This window comes from Brassica napus, chromosome A10 (assembly GCF_020379485.1).
Source record: "Brassica napus cultivar Da-Ae chromosome A10, Da-Ae, whole genome shotgun sequence".
Lineage (NCBI taxonomy): Eukaryota > Viridiplantae > Streptophyta > Magnoliopsida > Brassicales > Brassicaceae > Brassica > Brassica napus.
Window position 1 is genome coordinate 17,618,926 of NC_063443.1, and position 21,347 is coordinate 17,640,272.

General features: G+C 34.2%; 4 protein-coding genes and 1 pseudogene across 6 annotated transcripts; 2 read left to right on the forward strand and 3 right to left on the reverse strand.

The window, feature by feature from the left end:
* Positions 1-4,975: 4,975 nt before the first annotated feature.
* Positions 4,976-6,859, reverse strand: LOC106419078 (PLASMODESMATA CALLOSE-BINDING PROTEIN 2). The gene is made up of 4 exons (XM_013859837.3): positions 6,648-6,859; positions 6,062-6,301; positions 5,910-5,943; positions 4,976-5,474 (listed from the first exon to the last, which is right to left on the reverse strand). The coding sequence occupies exons 1-4, from the start codon at positions 6,697-6,699 to the stop codon at positions 5,162-5,164; spliced, it is 639 nt and encodes a 212-aa protein (XP_013715291.2). The 5' UTR covers positions 6,700-6,859; the 3' UTR covers positions 4,976-5,161.
* A 653-nt stretch (positions 6,860-7,512) lies between these two features.
* On the reverse strand, positions 7,513-10,554 carry LOC106419056 (flavonoid 3'-monooxygenase). The gene is given in 4 exon segments (NM_001315954.1): positions 7,513-8,253; positions 8,322-8,492; positions 8,575-9,021; positions 10,091-10,554. Coding segments are annotated over 4 exon segments (1,536 nt in total). The 5' UTR covers positions 10,529-10,554; the 3' UTR covers positions 7,513-7,773.
* A 4,894-nt stretch (positions 10,555-15,448) lies between these two features.
* On the reverse strand, positions 15,449-16,497 carry LOC125579086 (annotated as a pseudogene).
* A 107-nt stretch (positions 16,498-16,604) lies between these two features.
* On the forward strand, positions 16,605-18,363 carry LOC106419042. The gene is made up of 8 exons (XM_048742517.1): positions 16,605-16,930; positions 17,009-17,093; positions 17,155-17,196; positions 17,273-17,441; positions 17,535-17,587; positions 17,672-17,893; positions 17,977-18,023; positions 18,125-18,363. Exons 1-8 carry the CDS (start codon positions 16,605-16,607, stop codon positions 18,189-18,191), a joined length of 1,011 nt encoding a protein of 336 aa, XP_048598474.1. The 3' UTR covers positions 18,192-18,363.
* Positions 18,364-18,430: 67 nt separating this feature from the next.
* On the forward strand, positions 18,431-21,113 carry LOC106419041 (girdin). Of its 3 annotated transcripts, none has more exons than XM_048742513.1 (8): positions 18,431-18,640; positions 18,928-19,082; positions 19,165-19,224; positions 19,320-19,422; positions 19,497-20,097; positions 20,181-20,301; positions 20,415-20,582; positions 20,703-21,113. In XM_048742513.1, the coding sequence occupies exons 2-8, from the start codon at positions 18,960-18,962 to the stop codon at positions 20,760-20,762; spliced, it is 1,236 nt and encodes a 411-aa protein (XP_048598470.1). In that variant the 5' UTR covers positions 18,431-18,640; positions 18,928-18,959; the 3' UTR covers positions 20,763-21,113. The 3 variants fall into 3 exon arrangements, with proteins under 3 accessions (XP_048598470.1, XP_048598472.1, XP_048598471.1); XM_048742515.1 differs by having other exon boundaries at positions 18,436-18,640; positions 19,165-19,218; XM_048742514.1 differs by having other exon boundaries at positions 18,470-18,640; positions 18,960-19,082.
* Positions 21,114-21,347: the final 234 nt, after the last annotated feature.

Sequence of the window (21,347 nt, forward strand, 5' to 3'; positions counted from 1 at the left end):
GTTTCGGGCAAAAACTTATTGAATTTATAAAAAAAAAAAAAAAACGAGAGACTTTGATTAGAGGTTTTGAAAACAAAGATATTGACACTTTAAGGATAAAGGAGAAGTTTTCGAAAATGGTGGTTGTAAGCTTTCAAAAATATCATTTGATAATACTCATTTTACATCTCGACTGGTAACAAAATTGGATTTAATCCAATATGGTTCCTGTGTAACAAATCTAGATTAAAAAATATTAAAGATCAAGAAATAGTCTACAAAGTTCAATCCAAAGTTTTATCGGTTGCATAAAAATGGATAATAACATTATGACAATGTTGTCACTATATATTTCCTCTGTTTCAATATAATACATATTTTAGTTTGTTTACACATATTAATAAAACATATTAATTTTTAATATTAAATATTTATTTTTTTGTAATTATCTATTTTCCATAATTTTAAATCATTGAAAATTCAATAAATGCAATTATTTTTTTTGAAATTTACAATGAGTCATTATTAATTAACAAAAAAATGCATTAAAATTTTAAAAATGTATCCTTTGAAACATTTTTAAAAACATGTATCTTAATGAAACAAAGGGAGTATGTTTGTGTGTTTATTGCTCCAGATTATCCCTTTATTATTAAAAGAGAAGCAATTTTTAAGACTAACCTTTAAAATGTAATATATTCACAGAAATGCCATTATGCTGATGTGTCAGCACAAGAGCTCTTCTCAGCCCCCTTTTACATATACCCATTCATATCTAGAGTAATTACTAACAATGCCATTGGTATAACATTAATGTAAATAAAATGTGTGTAACACTTATAAACATACGTATCATTTGATTTTATTCTAATTCCCGTATGTGTTTACACACATGATTCTAAACTACATATATTCATTATTTAATATGCAGAAGAACTCTTCCATCACGATTAATAACCTGCAGAAGAAATTTTCCATTATATAACTTCCACAAAAACAATATCAGTTGTCATGGCCAAGTAGAAAGTCATAAGATATATCAAACGATTGAATCACTACTGAACTGGTAAAATGAAGACATAGAACACGTAGTCTGAAACACATAGAACAAAAGTATCAAACACAATTCTTAATATTATATAACGAAATAAGTTTTCAATTCTGCTATGTTAGGCCATTGCAATAGCTAAATTTACTAGAGACTTTATCAAAATCTAAAAATTATTAAAACGATTTGTCCAGTATCACAGATGGATAGTTAACTAACGAGGCCATTGAAATATTAACTTAGAGTCCTAGACTTGGGTTGTTTTCGTTCTGATTTTCAGCTTTTCTTATGGATTATAGAAACATGATTTTGTAATTGAATTCAGAAGTTGTCATTTAAACGAACGGTTTTCCATAGCCACTTACAAGTCTAACAACTCAATCTTAAAAGAACATAAATTTATGTCCGTAATTTACTCTTAAGATAAGGAAATAACTCATAAAGATTTTTAAATTGGTCTTTGTGAATACGTAAATATGATAATCAATGCAAAGATTTACCGAAGAAATATACGGCAAGTAATCTGTTCAAGATGTAAATGTAGTTACATCGTTTTTCCTATTATCCCTTATATATTTAAAGAGAATAATTATTACATTTGAAGTGGTCCATCCAAAAATTTAATAATTTTTTTTATTAAACTAACCATATATTAATTATTAATATTTTTCATTATTTTGAAAATAAAAATTACGGATTTACCTAATGAGGCTAAAGTATATATGACAAATAATAATTTTGAATAATAAAGATTTGATAACATTAGTGTATATTCTATCATTTTTTTAACTTATTAAAATAAATTAAACAACCACTATATAATAAAAATTAGATTTTTTCATATATGTTATATATTAAATTTTGAAAACGACTATACATTACTAAAATTATTAAAAGTCTCACGTTGAAATTTGTGATATACATAGTTTAAAATTTTTATTATGCCAAGATACAAATTATTATAAAATCATACAAGTACAAAGTCTCATTTAATAAATATTAAGATTAAAAGAGGTGTATATATATATGTTAATATTGTTTAAAATAAATTATATACCATATAAAAGTACATAAATATTTAAAATTACTAAAACTATTAAAAATCTCACATTTAAAATTTTGATTATACATAGTTTAAAAATTTTATTATGACAATATACAAATTATTAGAAAATCATATAAGTTGGAAGTCTCATTTAATAAATATTAAGAAAAAAAGAAGTGTATATATTTATATGCTAATATTGTTTGAAATAAATTATATACCATATAAAAGTACATAAGTATTTTAATTTCAAAATTTTCTTTGAAATTTATTTTTTGATAAAAGTTTTGACAAATATTGATAACTTAATATTGAAACTTAAAACTGTACATTGATTTTTTTTAAATTATAAATTATTATAATTATTAAATATCCCATAATAAAAATTATGTTGTCGATTTAAAGTTTTTTTTATAAAAGGATACAAATGAACAAAAATAATATGAGTATAAATTTTTTTAATAGATATCAATATTAAAATATATTATATATCTACGTTAATATCATTTAAATTTAAACATATACCGTATAAAATAAAATAAAAGTGTTTGTTTGAATTAATAAAAATTTATTTTATGTGTTTGCTCCAGTTTAATCATATATGTAATTGTTACTGAATTCTTAGTTATTCAATTTTTATTTATTATTTCATAATATGTAAAAAAATATATAACATGTAAAAATAATTTATATATAATGTTCATCCCGCGCAAGGCGCGGGTCTTAATCTAGTATGAAAATAAATGAGTTGAGACATGTGCCTAATGCTTGAAATCAATAAAGAGAAATTAATATGTTGACACACATGTTACTTCTCCATTAATAATACTTAAATATCTGATAGTTATATTTATTATACTTAAATATATTAATAATACTTAAATATATGATTTATGGCATATAAATACAATGTAAATATTATTAAATCAGGCAATATATTAATGTGTATTTAATCGTTAAATTGATGAGAAGGTTAATAAATAAGATGACATAATGCAATCTATATGTACCTAATAGTTCGTGTTTCAAAAAAAAATGTACCTAATCGTTCAATTAATTGAGAAAAAAACATTTTGAAGCTAAAACATCACCAATTTTACTCACTGATTATATTTAATTACTTATATAAGAACATGGTTGTTGTAATGAAGCTCTTAAATATGAAATATCATTCTTAGGAAATTTCTATTTAAATAAGAAAGTAATATGTTGACCAAAAAGGTAATTAATATTTTTACAAAAATAATTATTATGACGAAATCAATTACTATACCATAAATAATAGTATAGGTAAAAAAGTTACATATGCTTTTGTCTAAATCTAAGTGAATATGCAAAATTTTACCATTATAATATATTTGTAGAGTTTATACGACGGTTACTAATAAAAACCGCGAAAATTTAAAAGGTCGTTACACAAAATTCTTTGAAATAAGATAAAGCGCGGTTAATTTTTAAATAATAGTTTTGGCTCAAAGTATACAAAACAGACTTTTTTTTTATCAGCATTCACTATCCATAAATATAAATGATGATTCACACACAAATTAGAGTATTAAAACTTTTATTATGATGAAAATTAAATAAAAACAAACTCAAACATAAGCAGGACCGCAGAGTAACAAAGAAATAATGTCAATGAGAGGACGTCACATGACGATGAAGTTGAAGTCCAACCTCACATAGCCGGTAAGTAACTTGAATCCCAAGGAAACTAGAACTCTGATAACCCTAATCGCAGGTGCACTCACTTAGACGAAGGCGGTGTAACACCTGGTCCTTGATCGTCAGCTTCTTCAGGATCAACTACGAAAAAAAAAACACAATTTGAAACACAAGCACAAAAACATAATCTTAATTTCCGACAGAAACTGAACTAAAAACATATTTCACCTGGAACTCGAGGCGTCCTGCGTTTTCTCTTTGGAGAAGGAAACGCCAGAAACGGTGGTTTGTTTGTCTTGCTTGGAGATGTATACGATGAACTTCCTTTCTCAGAGGATTCGCCAGAGATCTTTGAGCCTGAAGCACCATGATCGGTTGTTAAATCCTTCGTATCTTTGTCAACAAGACTCGGGACATGTAACACGCGACCTGAGGATCTGCACACTTCACATAGCCACATGTCTGGGGGTGACATTAAATGGACCTTTGCGCAATAGCTGAAGATGCACACGAGAGAGTTATACAATCAGAATCATTTAAATATAAAAACAAGAAATGAAATGATCTTACGTATGCTCTCTGACTTCTCTGCAATAGAAACAAGTCATTATTAAATCCACGAAGCCGATATCTCCACATACCTGACAAGGCTCCTATGTAACAAGATTTTAATAAAATCAACAGATCAGAAACCAATCAACTGAAAATATGAATTAAGGTGTTGATCAATAACAAAACATGATGATGATCAAGACTTATCTATAATCAAACAGTTCAAAAAAGCTAATCAAATGGATTCTCAAAGACGATCATAGGATATACAATCAAGAAACGATGATCTTACTGATGTGTTTTTGCTCATATTATTCATCAGCTCGTTGCAAATGAACTTAGATTTTAGAAAAGCAAAAAAGAGAAGGAGATCGGCTTCTTGAGGTAGAAGAAAACAGTTTTCTTGCCAAGTATTTATAAAGATTTACCGGTCAGAGACACTAACCGAACATGAGTGTTTTGTTCACCAACAATTCCGCAACCCAAACCGAAGTAAACCGAGATTTATATTAAAGTGTTTGACTAAAGCCCGCAAAAATTACCATATAGAAACAAGTTAAATATTACCTAACCTTATTAAAATTTAATTGCTCAGACTTAATTGGAACCGAATCCAGAAGAAAATAAAAAGTAAAACAGGGTCAAACTTTAAATTTAATTTGTTGCTTAAGATTTTACCCAAAAAATAATAATAATAATTGTTGCTTAAGATTTAAAGATATTAAATAGAAACCAAATTCGTCCCGAAACGATTCAGTTTTACATTGTTAATTGTTTTCCTTAAAATTGATAAGAACGTACAGAAGTCCAAAATAAAACAAGAACATAGCATATTTGGATAGTAAACTAGAGAGGAAGTCCATTCATCATCTTCAGATCATCATCAAGACAGAACACAAGCAGAGGAACCAAGTGTTGGAATTACGGAGCACGAAACCGCTGTTTTCGTTTGAGTAATCCGGGTTTAACCCGGTTCCGGTAGCATCAGTGATATTGCCTCCTAGCAGTCCAGTGGTTGGTGTGCCAGTGAATGGACTGCCAGTGTATGGACTGTTTCCGCCGGGAAATGTTGTGATAGGGCTGTTTCCTTTTGGACTGCTTTTGCCTGGCGTCACGGTGCTGCTGCTACCACCTCCAGTGGTGCTGCCACTACCTCCAGTGGTGCTGCCACCACCTCCAGTGACACTGTAAAACAAGCAAGTTAAACAACAAAACTCATTATCAAGTTTTATCTAAAATAAGGTAAGTTTTATCTAAATTAACGTTGGTGTTATGTAACTACGTGTTTCAGCCTTTCAGGTCAGATAAGGTAAACATAAATATATATTAGCGTTGGAAACAATTGAAACGCATGTCAAAACATTATCTATAGATTTATTACTTTATAATAATCTCCAAATAAAGAAAGCAATTTGAAATTATTGTAGGTTGTGATCTAGTTAAAGCTTTGTTTAGTAATAGTAAATGAGAACTTTTGATTTAGATCTGCCTTTTAATATATGGTATTAAGCTAATCTATTACAAGAAAGTGTAATACTAATATAGGGAGGTATCTTTTGTTTGTCTCTCTTTCAGTTTATAGATAGTAAGAAAAAATATGTAGAAAGCAAAGAACCATACCTAACGCTAGAAGGGAATGGACATCCTGAATAGCCTGTGACAAAAGGTTCACACAGCAGAGAGATAAGCGTCAAGAAAATGACCTTGAACTATCTATGGCTCAAGCAATTATTTAGGGCTTTAAACGATAACAAAGTTTCTGAGGAGCTTACTGGGATCCTGGGTTGTAGGAGTGGCGGTACCAGTGAAATTACAAGACTCAGAAGCTTGACTTTTCTTCTGAAAGAAGCTATTAACAGCATAGCTACAATGAGCTCTAACATTGTCAGGGTTGAAGCAAGACCCTTTTGGGTGAGTTGGGTTACAGTCAGCTCCATTTCCACATGCGTAGTCTAGTGTCCTTTGTAGCACTGAGTCACTCAGCCCTGTTTTGCACACACACCATGTGGCACCTACCAAAGGAAACAGATTGTAAGTGAAGTCAAGAAGATTTGAGGAGATCTTGTTATTGAGTGTGGTTTCAGACTTCAAGAGACAATATTTGAAAATAATCAACAAGAGTTTTTTTCTTTGTCAGGCAAGAACTATATGTGATGTAAGTCAAAGTACATTATAAGGTTTTGACGATAAATTATACCATCGGTTTTAAAATCAGATAGTGAGAGAAAAGATATGAAAGCAAAATAAAAAAGGTACAATGATAAGCTAGACCTTAAGGATTTGAACTTTTTTCCAATCAGTAGACACACTGAAAAGAAAGAAAAGAGATAAGAGATGTAGTGAGGAGCGAGTTCTTACTACAATGGCCAGCCATGAGGAGACTGAGAAGATAGAGAAACAGAACAGCCATGAACGGAATGCAAATACACAAATGTACCCAGTTGATTAGTGGAAAAAGAGAGGGATAGTTTATAGATAGAGTCTGATGGTTATTTCTCTTCTATTATTGTTATAGAAGAAGAGAGAGAGTGTGTACAAGCAGACACTAGTGTACTGTACTGAGATTGAGAGCGACAACTTGTTCCGTGACTCTTGTTTCTTCTCTAGCCCTTCTTGAGTCAGCTTTTTCATTATTGTTTGGAGCTCTCCATGTGAACATGTAAGTATTATACACCCATTTCAAAATTTAAATAAAAACAAAAATTGTGATGCCTTTTAAACAACACAAAATTAGAGATAAAATTTTCTACCTAATTACAAGATTGTGATGACTCTCAAACGACAACACAAAATGAAAGATAAATTTCAAATTAATATGAACTGCAATTTATGATAACCTGTTCGACTAATCCAACGAGTTATAATGTTATATCCATATATTTAGAGACTTTTAGCTTAAATGGAAAAAAAGAAGAGGGAAACGACATTTGCTATCTCAAAACTTCTATTTTCTACAAACATTTACTATTTAACTTATTAGAAAACGCCAAGTGAATGTCTAACGCATCTTGTGTTGCAGAATTGCAGGTGGTGGTGGTGTTCCACAGTAATGTGAAAATATGGAAATATCTGAATTTTTAAAAATGCAGGGTAAATATTAAAAAGTCAGATTTTTCTGGCAAAAAAAGATCTATAGTTTTAAATGCATGTGGTACTGTAAGGAAAATGTTTTAATACACCAAGATGTACTGTAAAAATATAATCTGGAATAATAATACACAAATTTGAATTTTAAAGGCATCATATTATGAATGTAACGTCGTGGGTATGAACACACATAATTGAAACGGGTTTGCTTCAGACAGCCATCGTCTTGTCCATGCAGACAACATACAACAAATCACACCATCTTAATTTACTTAATTTGAGAGTTACATATACTCTTATATTCAGCTTACTCCGGACCAACATACACCTGTTCGAAAAACATTATTTTTAACTTCCACCGTGCAAGACCTAGCTTGTCATGCAAGCTAAGTTAGGTTTAAGCCGACCCGAGTCCATAAGCACTCATATCCAACCTTAGCTTAGGATGCACAACCAAAGGAACCGCTCTTTGTAGAGTAATCCCATAAGTCTCCTCCATGTTCAGCTTCTCCGGCGTAACTCCTCCGGCCAGTTCCCATTCAAATCCGTGCACCAGCGTCGCCGTCAGTAACTGAATCGTCCGTAACCCTAAACTCAACCCGGCGCAGATTCTCCTCCCTGCTCCGAACGGTATAAGCTCGAAATCGTTTCCTTTCACATCAACGCCAGCCTTTTCACCACCGGGTAAAAATCTCTCGGGTCGAAACGATAACGGGTCGGTCCATTGGTCCGGGTCACGGGCTATGGCCCATATGTTTGTCAAAAGGGTTGATCCTTTCGGGATATGGTAGCCGTTGATCTCACAGCTCTCTGATGCGATGTGTGGTAACGAGAGTGGTGTTGGTGGATGGAGCCTGAAATTCTCTTTGATAACCGCCTGTTTAAACCAAAACCGGTTAATATTATAGCTTAACCAAAACAATCCGAGTTCCCGGTTCGGGTTACCTGAAGGTAAGGAAGCTGAGAAAGGTCCGACTCGTTAATGGGCCTTCCACGTCCCACGACGGAGTCAAGCTCTTCTTGGGCTTTTCTCATTATCTCCGGGTGACGGATTAATTCAGCTATGGCCCAGTCCACCGTACTTGCTGACGTGTCAGTTCCGGCCGTAAACATGTTCTGTAATAAAAGGAAAATAAATCAATAATCATCGTGATATATATGGTATTAAAAATTAATTAGTATTATTTGAAGTACGAACCAATAGCAAGGCTTTGATCTCTGTATCAGTTAGAGTTCCACCCTCACCATCAAAATCAGTTCCCTTAAGCGAGATTAAAGTGCTAAGCATGTCCGTGTGCTTTTGATCCTGGCCGTTCTTCATCGCCTCGTGTTCTTCCAAGATCGACGATAGAAAAGCGTCGAACCTCTTGTGTAGACGTTTCATTTTACCAGCGACGCCTTGTAAATCTAAACAATCAAGTGCGGGCACGAAATCTCCAATGTTGAATACTCCGGCGAGAGCCATCATTTCTGTAACCATTGATCGAAACTCCTCCGCTTTGTGATCGGCATCGGCGCCGAACAGTCGCCGTCCGATCATCTCTCGTCCAAGGGCGTTGAGTACGCACATGTTTACCAACTGGCCTAGGTTCACTGGTTTCGTGTTTGCACGCGCTAGCTCGCGCATGAGTGTTCCAACCTCTTCCTGTGAAAATCAAATTTACTGTGTTTATATTGTTTTTAACCCTATGAGTTTATCTCTTTCAGTATGAAACAATCTATATTTTTACCAAAGTAAGAAAAATTGTTCTACAATCTGAACCGTCAGCAACTAGGGTAATTATTGGTTAATGGGTTTTAATAGATTTAAAAAAACAAAATAAAATATTTAATCTTGGGTAAAAAATTAATTCTGAAACCTGTAACTAGCATAAGATAGTAACTTTCTAATTTCACCTTTATCATTTTCAAAATGTAAAACCAATAAAGATCAGATCATTATATTGGATTAAAAATTTAAACTAGTAACTCAAGTTTCATAAACCAAAGTTTTAAAATAAAGAAACCAATAATAAAATATAAATTTTGTAAATTTTCAATCAATTAAAATAAATTATCGGATAAACCATCTCTCAATTTATAAACCTCCATCTCGAAAATAGTATATAGTAATATAGATGTATACATATCCAATAATCCCATTTTAGTTTACATGTAATTAAATTTCCTACATAATCTAGTTTCATTCATGGACATACTTCAAACGAAAAAAGAAAAGAAAAAAGCTAAAAACTATCACGATCTATATGCGACTATGCGTATGCCGTATCGTACGCCGAAATCGAAGAACTTGTAATACATCTTATTCAAGGGAAAGTCATGTGGTCCATATATCATTTATTAGAGTAAATTTTACTTGCGTTTCTGAGCTTTCCACTTTCTATAAATAGTAGCATAAGTATCATCACGTTACATCGGACCACTAAAGTATTAAATTGCATATTTGTGCATATTTTCCCGTATTCGAATAACTTCATACTAATATACAGATATATCAGATATGTATATAAGACGAATGTATATAGAGGTATATTATAAGAAATCACTATACTTCTCTATATTTTATTTTGTTAAATACCAAAGTTAGTACCATAGTTACTTATTTAAAATAAACTTATTTCGAAACATGCATAGAAATTAACGACAAGGTTCAAAATCTATAGGTGAGCTATAGCGTTAGAAAAATGAGGATGTCGTTTATAACTAAATTTTACCTGTCGAACATGTTTGAAATCTTCAAGAGCTTTAGCTGAAAATAAATGAACAGAACTAATCTTCCTCAACATTCTCCATCGTTGTCCATAAGGCGCAAAGACAAGATCTTGATAGTTATATGCCATGTGTTTGGCTCCGGAGTTAGGTGGTCGGCTAGCGAAATTGGCATCATGAACTTTCAAGAACTGTTCGGCCACGGATTTAGAGGCGGCAACCACAACGTCGGCGAACCCTAGCCGTAGGTGGAGGATAGGTCCGTATGTGGTTACCATGGCGGCTAGTGTTTGATGGGGTTTAGGGCCCATGTGAGGGAGGTTTCCGATGATGGGCCATGGGTTTGGACCTGGAGGGAGACGGTTATTGCGGCGGCGAGATAAGACAAGAACGATAAGGAATATGAAAGTAGGGAGAAGGATTGTGAGGTAAAGATTAGTCATAGTGGTGGGTTTGAATGGTAAGTGAGAAATGAGGAATGGGAATCATATGCTATATATATAAGATAAAGGTATTTTTTTTCTTGACAATTCCATGCATGTTTCGGTTAGGTATAAATTTGTTTAAAAATAATTACTGATCTAAGCCTAGTTCTCATATTTATGATACGGTCTAGTACGGTTCTGGTTCGGAATAAGATTTTTAGCTTATGGCTTATATGTGTTTCAAACATTAAAACTTTTATAAATTAACTACTGTAATATAAAATGATTTTAGTTTTAATTCGGAAAAATGATTATCAAGATTTAAAACAAGTATACATATGGGCAAATGTTTGGATATCACAAAAAAAACTATGCCAAAGTAGCATACAAAGAAAAAAAATATAATATAACATTAATTAAATGGTGAAATGATTAAAATTATTTCAAATCCTAAATTCAAACTCTAATCTTTTTTTACATGCCTAATCGTCTAATCTCACATCATAAATACTAAATTCTAGTTATTAAACCTAAATACAAATATAAAATAAAGTTGTTTTTTATTTTTATAATTAATGTTGTTTTAAGAATTTTATTTTATGTGCTATTTTGAACAAAAATGTTTTTAATGTTATTATACGGTATGTTTATATATTTATCAGTATCTTTATATACTTTTACGTATATATACATGTGCATATATACGTGAGGCGTGAGCACCTGCTTCTTTTATAATGTGCTGTTTTATATGAAGAGATGGAATTTTTCTTCCTTAAATACTATCCGTCTCTGGAGTTTGAAATACTAGAGCACCGAACATCTAAGACCATATTAGTGGAGCTCCCACATCATCGAAACAAGTTTTTAGTTCAGAAATGTACAGCGTTCCAAGTTCGGTGTAGGAATATAGTTATAATCAGTGCATATGCAACGATTGTTTCAGGATCATGTAATGATCATTTCACTTAGTAATTGTTTGCTGAACTGTATGACTCCGGCGTGTAACCGTAATTTTAAATTAAAGTACTAAAAAAAAAAGTTTAGATTGACACTTCACCACCCAGCTTGCACCGTTAGGTTAGTGAAAGGCAAAATTTCTTTTGATATACAAAATCGGATAATGAGCTGAATTTAAAATTAGTGAAGGTGGCTTATATACGAGTTAAGGATATAATTAGGTAATAGCATACAGATACCACCTACGAAACCCCATTTATCATCCCACACAAAGGGAAGGGGGTCGACTCTCCGTGACGATTGACGAAGATACAACCAAGGTACTATGGCTACTGGTCCACAACTCTTTGTCCTGATGTACTCTGGTATCTTAAAATAATAACGAGACATTGTAAATTCTATAATAGTATATACTAATCTAATAAGATTTTGGTTTTTCTATTGTAAAATTATAGATCCCACCACGACTTGGAATATACGAATATTATAGAGAAAGACATCAATGCATTTATTTACGTTGAAAAGCTTGGAAGCGAAAGAGGCAGGGTCGACTGGTAGGTGAGGTTTCTGGTTCGTGAGGTTTGATTGGTAAACTTGGAAGGTAGCTAAATATCTCTATAGAGTCGTTCGTAAAAAAAAAAGACGTAATATCGGATTTTTTTTTGTAAGCAAACACTAGAATAAGTTAGAAGATCATCGGATCCTAACTATAAAATATATACTAGACCATTCTCCTGACCCCGATATTTGACCATGGGACATGATTTTGATTAAAAAGGAATTAAAGGGGATGATGAGCAAAGATATATACTTTCCAAAAACACACTCTATATAGTCTGCTAATCTTTTTTTTTTCACCAGGGAGTGATTGTAGGTATTACATCGTGAACCAACTTTTTATATAGTTTAGAACGGTGTTCTTTGCCTTTAAGTTTTCTTTTTCTTCTATTAATCTATCCATTAGAGACTTATCCAAAAACCATTACACAATGTTTTCAAGATTCAACATGTTTGTTTATATAGTCCCATAAGATTTATCGCCTAGTGTAGATATTTACATCATGCTGTGTTTTCTATATTGTAATTTTCAACTTATCTTTTAGTCAAAAAATATTTTATATTAAAAATGGCTAGGAACGTTTTAGGGGAGAATACTGAAAGCGATAAGGAAAATTAGAGAAATAATTCGTCAAAAAAAAAAAGAGAAATAAACAAATTCATAACACATGCGACATTATAAATGATTGTGTCAAACGTAATATTCATATATTAAACTGTCATTTAAAAAACTACAAAGCTAAATCACTATAAAATCAGTTATTTGAATACTAGCCGATCATTCGGAAGCTATGGCCCAGATATTTTTTCGTTAATCGGGGTAGCTGGAGAGTACACGTGAATGGTAGGTAAGATATGTGGTTCACAACGTTGGTTGTTGATAATACGATATGTTATATGGTCACTGGTATACAATATTAGTCGGTAATATATACTTCTCACAGACCGCTTCTTTTATTAGTTTAGCAAAAAAAAATAATCAAAATTCAACTGATTAATTTTTTTGGATCGTTACAATTCTTTTTTAATAATTAAACAAAGATAGACATGTAAATTCAAATGACAAAAAAAGACAGATGACAAAAAAAGACATGTAAATTCAAAAATATCTCCTGCCTTACGGTATTTTTATTTCATGAATTCGCGTTGCTGTTCCAACTCTCACTCTCTCAGGATGCAGATGGAGACGGGTGGGTAGATCCCAAGGCCACGTTTCGTGATTTAGACCGCATTTGAGAGAAACTTTTCTTTTAACGAAAAGGATGACCAAAAAAATAACAAACGTACAACAAAAATAAACATGCATTTATTTTATTCAATTAAATTCCTTGAAAAATGATTGTTTACGATAGAAATATAGTAGTATGAGAGAATGCTTCGTGTAACCAGGAGCCTCGCATAGTGAAACTTGAGAAATAAGATGGGTTAGGTATGGGTGGATGAAGAATTAATGACACTACTACTTCTAGAGTGGACACTACCCTTTTCTTCATAGGCGGATAAATGAACACAACATGTCAACACGATTCTTGGACATGACACAAGTCCTTAGTTATGGGTTTGATTGTTAACTATTTAATTATTTATATAGTTGTTAAGTTATAAAACCTGTAATGATTAAATGTATCGGGAATGGTAGTATATTAGCTTCCCCATTTATGGTATCGCTTATGGATCTCTTTCCCATTAAATTATTGCAATTTTGTATCATCCAATCAGACTCATAAGTCATAAATTATTCTGTAAAAGTAAGGGAAAATAATATTTGCAGTAATGATTTGTAGAGAGAAAGGAGATAAAAAGAGAACAAATGGTCAAAATTAGCCTATGTGTTTTTACCCCAAACGGAAATCTCCATTTTACTTCAAACTGAAAAACCAAAATCCGGTTTGATATACATAAATATCTAAATGAAATTTCAGATCTTTGTACTTTCGGGGTTGGGTACAAATCAAATCGGAATTAGAATCCGAAAATATCCATAATTAGTTAAACCCGAAAGTACAAAGATCTTAAATTTCACATAGCAATGCTTTATCCTTTCGAGCACCATTAACTAACCCTATAGAACGATCATTACTGTTGATAAGAGTTTCTGAAGATTTGTTTTATAAGCATGACAGATATATACATGTTATAAAATCTCTGAAACTTAGATGTGATGAGGAGCTGTACTTAAGAAGAAATTGACGATAGAGATAGAGAATGGCCCAATCGAAACCCAAGAATCGCCAAAGGGGAAGCGAAGCTCTAACTACAAGGAAACACATGCGTTTCTGTTTGTTAGATGATGCATATCATGCATTCGTTGTGTTACCAAAAAAAAAAAGAGATGATGCATTAGTTTGAATAAAGTAGGAGCATGGAGCATGACATTTTTTAAACTACACGTGACAGAATAAGAGAAACAACCGCGATTCTAAGGACAAATTAAGTAGGTTCCATATTTATTCATAAGATTATAAGAAAGTCTATAAATGGTATCTGAACCTGAACATTCGGCTTAAAAAAAAAAACTGTGTACGTTCTTCGACATGTGAAAAAAATTTGTTTCCCTAGCAATCCAAAAACTGTGTACGTTCTTCGACATGTGAAAATGGTCAAGTTTAACTTGATAAAATCTCATAGATGTGCTTATTATCTATTATTATCTTTGGACAGATATAAAAGGGCCTGAAAAGACAACTGCATTGCAGAACAACACTAGATCCAACTGAAGAAGAGTTTTTGTTTGGTTCGGATGAGAATTTGTGGGAGGCGTTTGGGAACAGCAGCACTGATATGAGTTTGAGAGGAAATCTTATGTCCAGTAATTCTGACCTTTTGGTTCATGCCCTTCTTTGCAAAGCGGGAGTTGGAGTGCTCTTATGCAATCTGCTGTAGCAGAAACATCCAGTGATGATGCAGGCGTACGTGAATGGTGTAGTAAACATCAATCTGTGTGGACTCACAACAATAGTGCCGCAAATACAATTTCTTCAAATCTACCTTCCACTCAGACAGCTGTTCAACATGTGCATAACATAAGGAATAAAGTTTCAAACCATGGCCTGTTGGAGAAGCCAGTGGCTCAGCGCAGTAGTCGAATGGCTGGAAATATTTTTCAAAAATCGTCAGATTCTGGTGTTGATGGGCAAACATGTTCTATGGGCATTGAAGATAGACTTGGTATCTGGAAGGCTGCTTCTAACCCAAATCTAGCTGCTCTTAAGGTCGCAAATATTGTAAGTTAGCAAAGAAAATTGCATCATCACACTGTATGCACCATCTACATTTCATAGAATTTTCCTCATTAAATCATGTTTATATTCATTGATATTTAAACAGAAAAGTTCGACTTTAGATTCTTTGCATCACAAATGAGATAACCTTTGAACGTAAACTCTGGTCTAGTTAACACCTACATAAATTTGAGTCGAAACGCAAAAAAAAAAAATTCTCACTAGGCTTCAAATTTTTTGTTCATTCAATTTATAACTTGCGGAATCAAGAACCAAACAAGGTTTGAGATAAAAAAAATGTTATCAAAAGGCGAAGAGTAATTCATGATTATTTCTTTGCTGCAGGTCTATTAGGCCCTAAGTAGTTTGTGACCAATCCCATTACAGCAAACCTGTTTCAATACACGAAAACTCGAGTCAACATCAACAACCTACACACCATGACTCGTATAAACAATTCATGGGATTAATCATCTTTTTACGTCCAAAAAGCTAAACTTAAGATATCATCTCTCAACTCAAATCTACTTTCCATGGCTAGATATTAAACAATTCCTTATTCAATCCCGGAAATGGTATTTCATACCTAACATATTGCGGTATGTTCAATTTTGCAAAAACATATCCAAACATATTGGGATATGCACGGTCATATTGGCTCTCTAACTAACAAAGTCTAAACGAGTGAGAATGGGAACATACATCATAGCCATGGAGATCTGCTTCAAATCATTCTCCAAGTTCCTCATGTTGGCTAGGGACTGCGCACAGAATATAATCGCAAGCCACGAGCAGATCTTATACTGCAGACACAACAAGGAAAATGAGTGTGTTAGACTTAATAATAACAATATGCACAGTTTCTCTCATTCCATAAGATTAGAGAAAACAAAGGATCTCTAATCCATTTGCACTGTGATCAACTCTCAAAGCAGATCTAATTGATCTCTAGCTTATTATACAGAGGTCTATTTGTGAATCGTAGACTTAACCTAATCAGACGACCTAGCTCACCAAATCTAAAGCATAAACAACTAATGCAAGAGTCTCTACGATTCTACTGGATCAGATGAGATTTGAATGTAACTTTACCCTGAACATAACGCCAGAGACGCCGAGGATAACGGCGATGAATCCAGAGTAGTCAACCGGAAGATCCTCCGGCGCAACAGGCCGTGGAGTTTAAGGCTTAGCCGCCAAAGGTTGCCGTGGATCGTTCGCCGACGAAACGTTCCCATGGCACTGAGACATTCTCTCTCTAAACTTCTGATGGTAAAAATCTGATATCAGCACTAAAACGATTATCTCTTACCGCAGTTAATTTTAAACAATCTAGTTTTAAAAAAAGCTTGAGTGAAATGACTATTGTACCCTCTTTAGTCTTTTTTCTACAATACAATAGAAGCTCTCGCCGGCGCCGTTCAACTTCCGGCACCGTCCCGTCGTGCAGCTCAAGAAGCTCATTTCGTTTCCCCTTTTTCGGGATTACGATGAGCATCTCACAGTTTCCTCCGCCTGCTTCTCCATCACCAGCGTCGTCGGTGAGGCTATGGAGACCAGCTGCTCAGAGGAATCTTAGGAACCAGTGGTTAAAACTCTCAACTTGTCGGAAACAGTGGATCGCCGCTTGTTCTGTCGGAATGTCTCACGCTAATTCCCTCGTCAATTCGTATCTCTCCCAAACGTATGGAACCGCTATGAATGATTTAACAATTAAAAAGATTGGTCCTTTACTACTCACTTTGTGTTTTCATGGTGATAGGTTTGTGCCACTGATGAAGTTTGGTGTGTTGAGTGACATGTTTGATATCAAGAAGAAAGCTTTGAATAAACTGTATAAGCAGCAGGTGCAAAAATTTGAAACGTTTTTATTACATTCTTACTAATCTCTGTCTTTTATCTGTTCAGAGTTCCTATCGAGACAAGCTTCTGTCTTCGTACAAGGAAATGGTGAGTGTGTGCACATAGTTCAAATGTTATGTGAAAAATTTGGAATCTATCAACAATATCTGTGGAAAAAATACAGGTAGCTGGTGTTGTTGAGATGGTGAATGTAAGTAGATCTATGAGATGTTATATGAAGTCGAGTAGCGGGTCCATTATACAGTTCTCTTGCTCTAAGGAAGATTCAGATGATGCTGGAGACTGCGGTGGAATCACTGTGTTTAGTTTTTGGAACATCTGCTGGAGATTTGGTAAGATCCAAATTATAAAAAAAGGTTATTGTTTACTTGATTCTGCTTTTTCTGTTTGTTGTCTCTAAAGTATGGTACTTGCAATGATCACAGAGAAGATGGCGGAGGAGCTTGTGGAGATGTTCAAACACGAAGTAATGCTCAAGGTAGTTAGCTGTATTCTCCTTCTAGCTCAAACTGCATATATCTTAGGGTGTAGATTAGCTTCTGATTTACATCACTATCAACAGAGATTACTCATGATGGAACTGGTTTCTTTATGCGCTGAAGTTCCTCAACCGGCCAAGCTCAGTTGGGCAGATGAGTTGTACCAAGGGGAATTTGATGATCTATCCAAATGTTCGTTATATTCTATGGAAGTGTCTGAGCCTATTTTTCCTATACTGAAAGAAGATAATCTTTGCATTACTTCTGTATCACGCACCAACCAGCCAACCGCCGAAATGTTGCATGTATGTGGGATTATTTGATTCGACACTGAGAGAAACACTCTGTTAGCATTATCTTATAATAGTTTATGTATTGTGCTATACAGATTTACTTGATAACTTGGGCTGCAGAGGTGAACAATGACACCCATAGGTAAAAATATTAACAGTTTTACTATTGTCATTCCCGAGTTCCACTCTTCTTCTAGGCAAGGAATGAACTCTGACAAGTGGTGTGTTGCATATTCGTTGCAGGAAGGAGGAGATATTAGCCATGGTGGGGGAAGAAATTGGATTCACCTTCACTACGGCTTCTTGTTAACTTTAGCATGAAAGAGGGAGAGATATTTAGAATCTTAACTTCTTTCAAAACATAATTATTGACACTTTGTTGCTATGCTTTTTTTACTAGAAAGTAGAAACTATAGGTCCTTGTCGGATTTGTGTTATGAGAAAATTTTCTTTATTAAGTATACAAATGGATTTGAGTCTAATATTCGTGTGATTGTCATGCATTAGTGCTAAATAAAGGATCACACATTAAATGCCAAAGCAGATGGCATTCAAAACTCTCTCACAGGTAAGCTTGGATCCACTTGACCCGATCCGAACGAATTCGACCCGTTTGTCGTTTAAAACGAAGTCTCCCCAGCTATTACTTTACTACTCTTATCAACGGAAAGAGAAGAATAATAATTTGATCTGCCGTTTCCAATTCAAAAATCAAAATTCATCGCCTACCAAATTCGCCGTCGGAGCTATTTCAGATAGGTAGACCCTTTCGTGCTCGCTTGAATCTAACTATGTCTCTGTATGCTTATCCTCCTCGTCTTCGCTTTAGCCGATCCGATAATTGGATTTCTAGTCTGAAAGTTTTTGTTTTCCACAATTAAGTAGCATAATTGTCATCTAAATTCGTTATTTTAGCTGATAAATCTCCCAGTGAAGTTGAAGTAATTAGCTGCTTTTTTTTTTATACTAATTTGATTTTGGGGGGGAGATGACTGACATGTTGGATTCGTTTGTGTTAGTTGTAAAATGACTAATTGTTTCTATAGGATTTTTGGCGGTGGCGAATTCTGTATTTTAGATGTCGAGTAGCTCGGGAAGTTTCTCAGGAAGAAGTAGCTCGGCTTGTAGTTCCACAAGTGATTGCCAAAACAACTCCTTTGATGCTGAAGAGCTTCTGCAGATTGGGTCAAGACGCATGGAGGTTTAACCCTCTTTTCCCCGCCTCTTTATATACCTATGTTGATTAAACTATGAAGTTGAGTTTTGTTTTGTGAAAATGGCAGCTAAGGAAAGAAAAGGACTTGCTGAGAGAATCGCAGCCTCATAGTATCGAACTTGTCAGAGTATATTCTTCTTCTTGTTTTATATTATGAACTTTTCAGGGTTTTGTTATTTTAATTGGTTTAGTTCTCGAACGTTAATCTTGTCTTTACCACAGAGTTTGGAACTTCACACGAAGTCATTGTCCGAGACTCGCTTAGAAGACACAGCTAGAATTCGGACCATGGAGAAAGAGTTGTTGAGTTGCTATAAAGAGATTGGTAAGTCCAATCTGTTTACTCTTTGCTCAACTAGTAACTCTTAAATATGTATTGTTATTCCTTTTGTCCTGTAGATTACTTGCGAGATCAACTTATTTTTAGAAGCAAGGAAGTGAGTTATCTCAATGAGCATGTGCACAATCTTGAATGCAAATTGGCTGAATCAGGCAACTTGGAGGAAGAAGTTAACTGTCTGAGAGAGGAGCTGTGTTTGTCTAAATCCGAGCATCTGTTGTTGTTGCAAGAACTCGAGAGCAAAGAGACAGAGCTCCAGTGTTCGTCTCTTTCTGTAGAGAAACTGGAGGAGACCATCTCATCCTTAACGTTGGAGTCCTTGTGTGAAATAGAAAGCATGAAGCTTGATATAACAGCGTTGGAGCAAGCACTCGGTGACGCAATGAAAATCCAAGAAGAAAGCATCGAAGAAAAAGAATACCTGAAAAGGATAATCAAAGAGATCCAGTTTCAGTCTCAAGAGGCAGAAGAGAATGCCAAGTCGTTTGAGAAGCAGAACGAAGATCTCAGGGAGAGAATCGCCGCCTCTGAAAAGAGTATCAAAGAGTTTTTTCAAAGTGCTAAAGCACGGTTTGAAAGTGAGAATGGTCAACAACCTCTAAATGCAGAGTGCTTCTTCGCCCAACTGAGGCATTTGTTTCCAGTGTCCAGTGAAGTTCGGTAAGTTCCAGCTTAGAGACTTGTTTATTACGACTAATTATTGAGTTATCCCCGTTTCTAACAAAGTTGGTTTTGTGTCTCAGGGACTGTTTCGATGCAATCATCAAGAGACTAGAACTTTCCCGGAACATAACTTTGATTGATAAAATGGAGGGCATGGGGCAACAGATACAGCTGCACGAAGATCTTGTGAAGCGGCTGAAGGTACTTTCGAAACACTGAGGAATTCTATTTCCTATCTATTGCACCATTACACAACTCTAGTGAAACATGTCAATCTAACAAGTTTTGCTGTGATCTTTCTTTGGTATGTATAGGAGGAACTGAAACAGGAGAAGCTGAAGGCGAAGGAAGAAGCAGAAGAACTTACGCAAGAAATGGCTGAACTAAGGTACAAGATGACATGTTTGCTCGACGAAGAACGAAAACGCCGTGTGTGTATAGAACAAGCATCATTACAGAGAATTGCAGAACTAGAAGCCCAGGTACTACTTCATTTAAGATGCTTCTTTGGTTTTTCTTTTTGTCAAGCATGCAAAAAATGAAAGATTATCTTGTAAAACCCGAAGGAATCTAACTGTTCTTTTTATCCTATGTTGTTGAAGATCAAGAGAGAGACAAACAAGCGCTCTTCCACTGAAATACTACCTCTTTCCGGGTTATGAAAATGTCATGAGCTTTAGTGTCTGAGTCTCATCCATGATTTTCCGCATAGCAACTGCTCGAGTATGCTTGGAAGGTGAGTGAAAACCGGGATCTTAATCACACATTAAACCGCAGGATGGTGAGGAATCCAGAGGCTTGAAGTGGTGGCTGGAGAGACGAACAACATAGGTCTGAGTTAAATAATTTGATTACATGTCTGTAAGAATTTAGCTTTTAGAGATTGTTTATTTTAGAGTGCATAATTTTCTTGGAACATAGAAGTAACGTGGGACGACGAGCTCATCTTCGTGACTACATTGTTCGTTCGGATAAGAGAAAAACGGCAATGATGCAAAGCTACGTTTAACGTGCGTCTAAATCTTGACCCTATGTACAAAAACAGGTTGCATTAACGAACGCAGTCGGATCGGAGATAAGCTAATAAACGTAATGTGTACAAACCTTACATAGATTACAAAAACTAATTACTCTTGTTAGATTCCGTAGCTAAGTTACAATGAGAAAAACCCTCTTTTTTGTCTTTTCGAGCAACCAAAAAAAATCCTCTGTTTTTCTTTAAACAAAAGTTAATCCTTTTTTTCTTT

What these genes read in the sequence shown, in the direction of transcription:
- LOC106419078 (XM_013859837.3), bottom strand. Translation starts at nt 6,699, where the DNA reads ATGGCTGTTCTGTTTCTCTATCTTCTCAGTCTCCTCATGGCTGGCCAT. An exon ending in CCTCATGGCTGGCCATTGTA is followed by an intron (nt 6,302 to 6,647) that starts GTAAGAACTCGC and finishes TTCCTTTGGTAG; the next exon opens with GTGCCACATGGTGTGTGTGC. An exon ending in CCATTCCCTTCTAGCGTTAG is followed by an intron (nt 5,475 to 5,909) that starts GTATGGTTCTTT and finishes CTTGTTTTACAG; the next exon opens with TGTCACTGGAGGTGGTGGCA.
- LOC106419042 (XM_048742517.1), top strand. Translation starts at nt 16,605, where the DNA reads ATGACTATTGTACCCTCTTTAGTCTTTTTTCTACAATACAATAGAAGC. An exon ending in AATTCGTATCTCTCCCAAAC is followed by an intron (nt 16,931 to 17,008) that starts GTATGGAACCGC and finishes TCATGGTGATAG; the next exon opens with GTTTGTGCCACTGATGAAGT. An exon ending in CAACCGCCGAAATGTTGCAT is followed by an intron (nt 17,894 to 17,976) that starts GTATGTGGGATT and finishes TGTGCTATACAG; the next exon opens with ATTTACTTGATAACTTGGGC.
- LOC106419041 (XM_048742513.1), top strand. Translation starts at nt 18,960, where the DNA reads ATGTCGAGTAGCTCGGGAAGTTTCTCAGGAAGAAGTAGCTCGGCTTGT. An exon ending in TTGGGTCAAGACGCATGGAG is followed by an intron (nt 19,083 to 19,164) that starts GTTTAACCCTCT and finishes TGAAAATGGCAG; the next exon opens with CTAAGGAAAGAAAAGGACTT. An exon ending in ATCTTGTGAAGCGGCTGAAG is followed by an intron (nt 20,302 to 20,414) that starts GTACTTTCGAAA and finishes TGGTATGTATAG; the next exon opens with GAGGAACTGAAACAGGAGAA.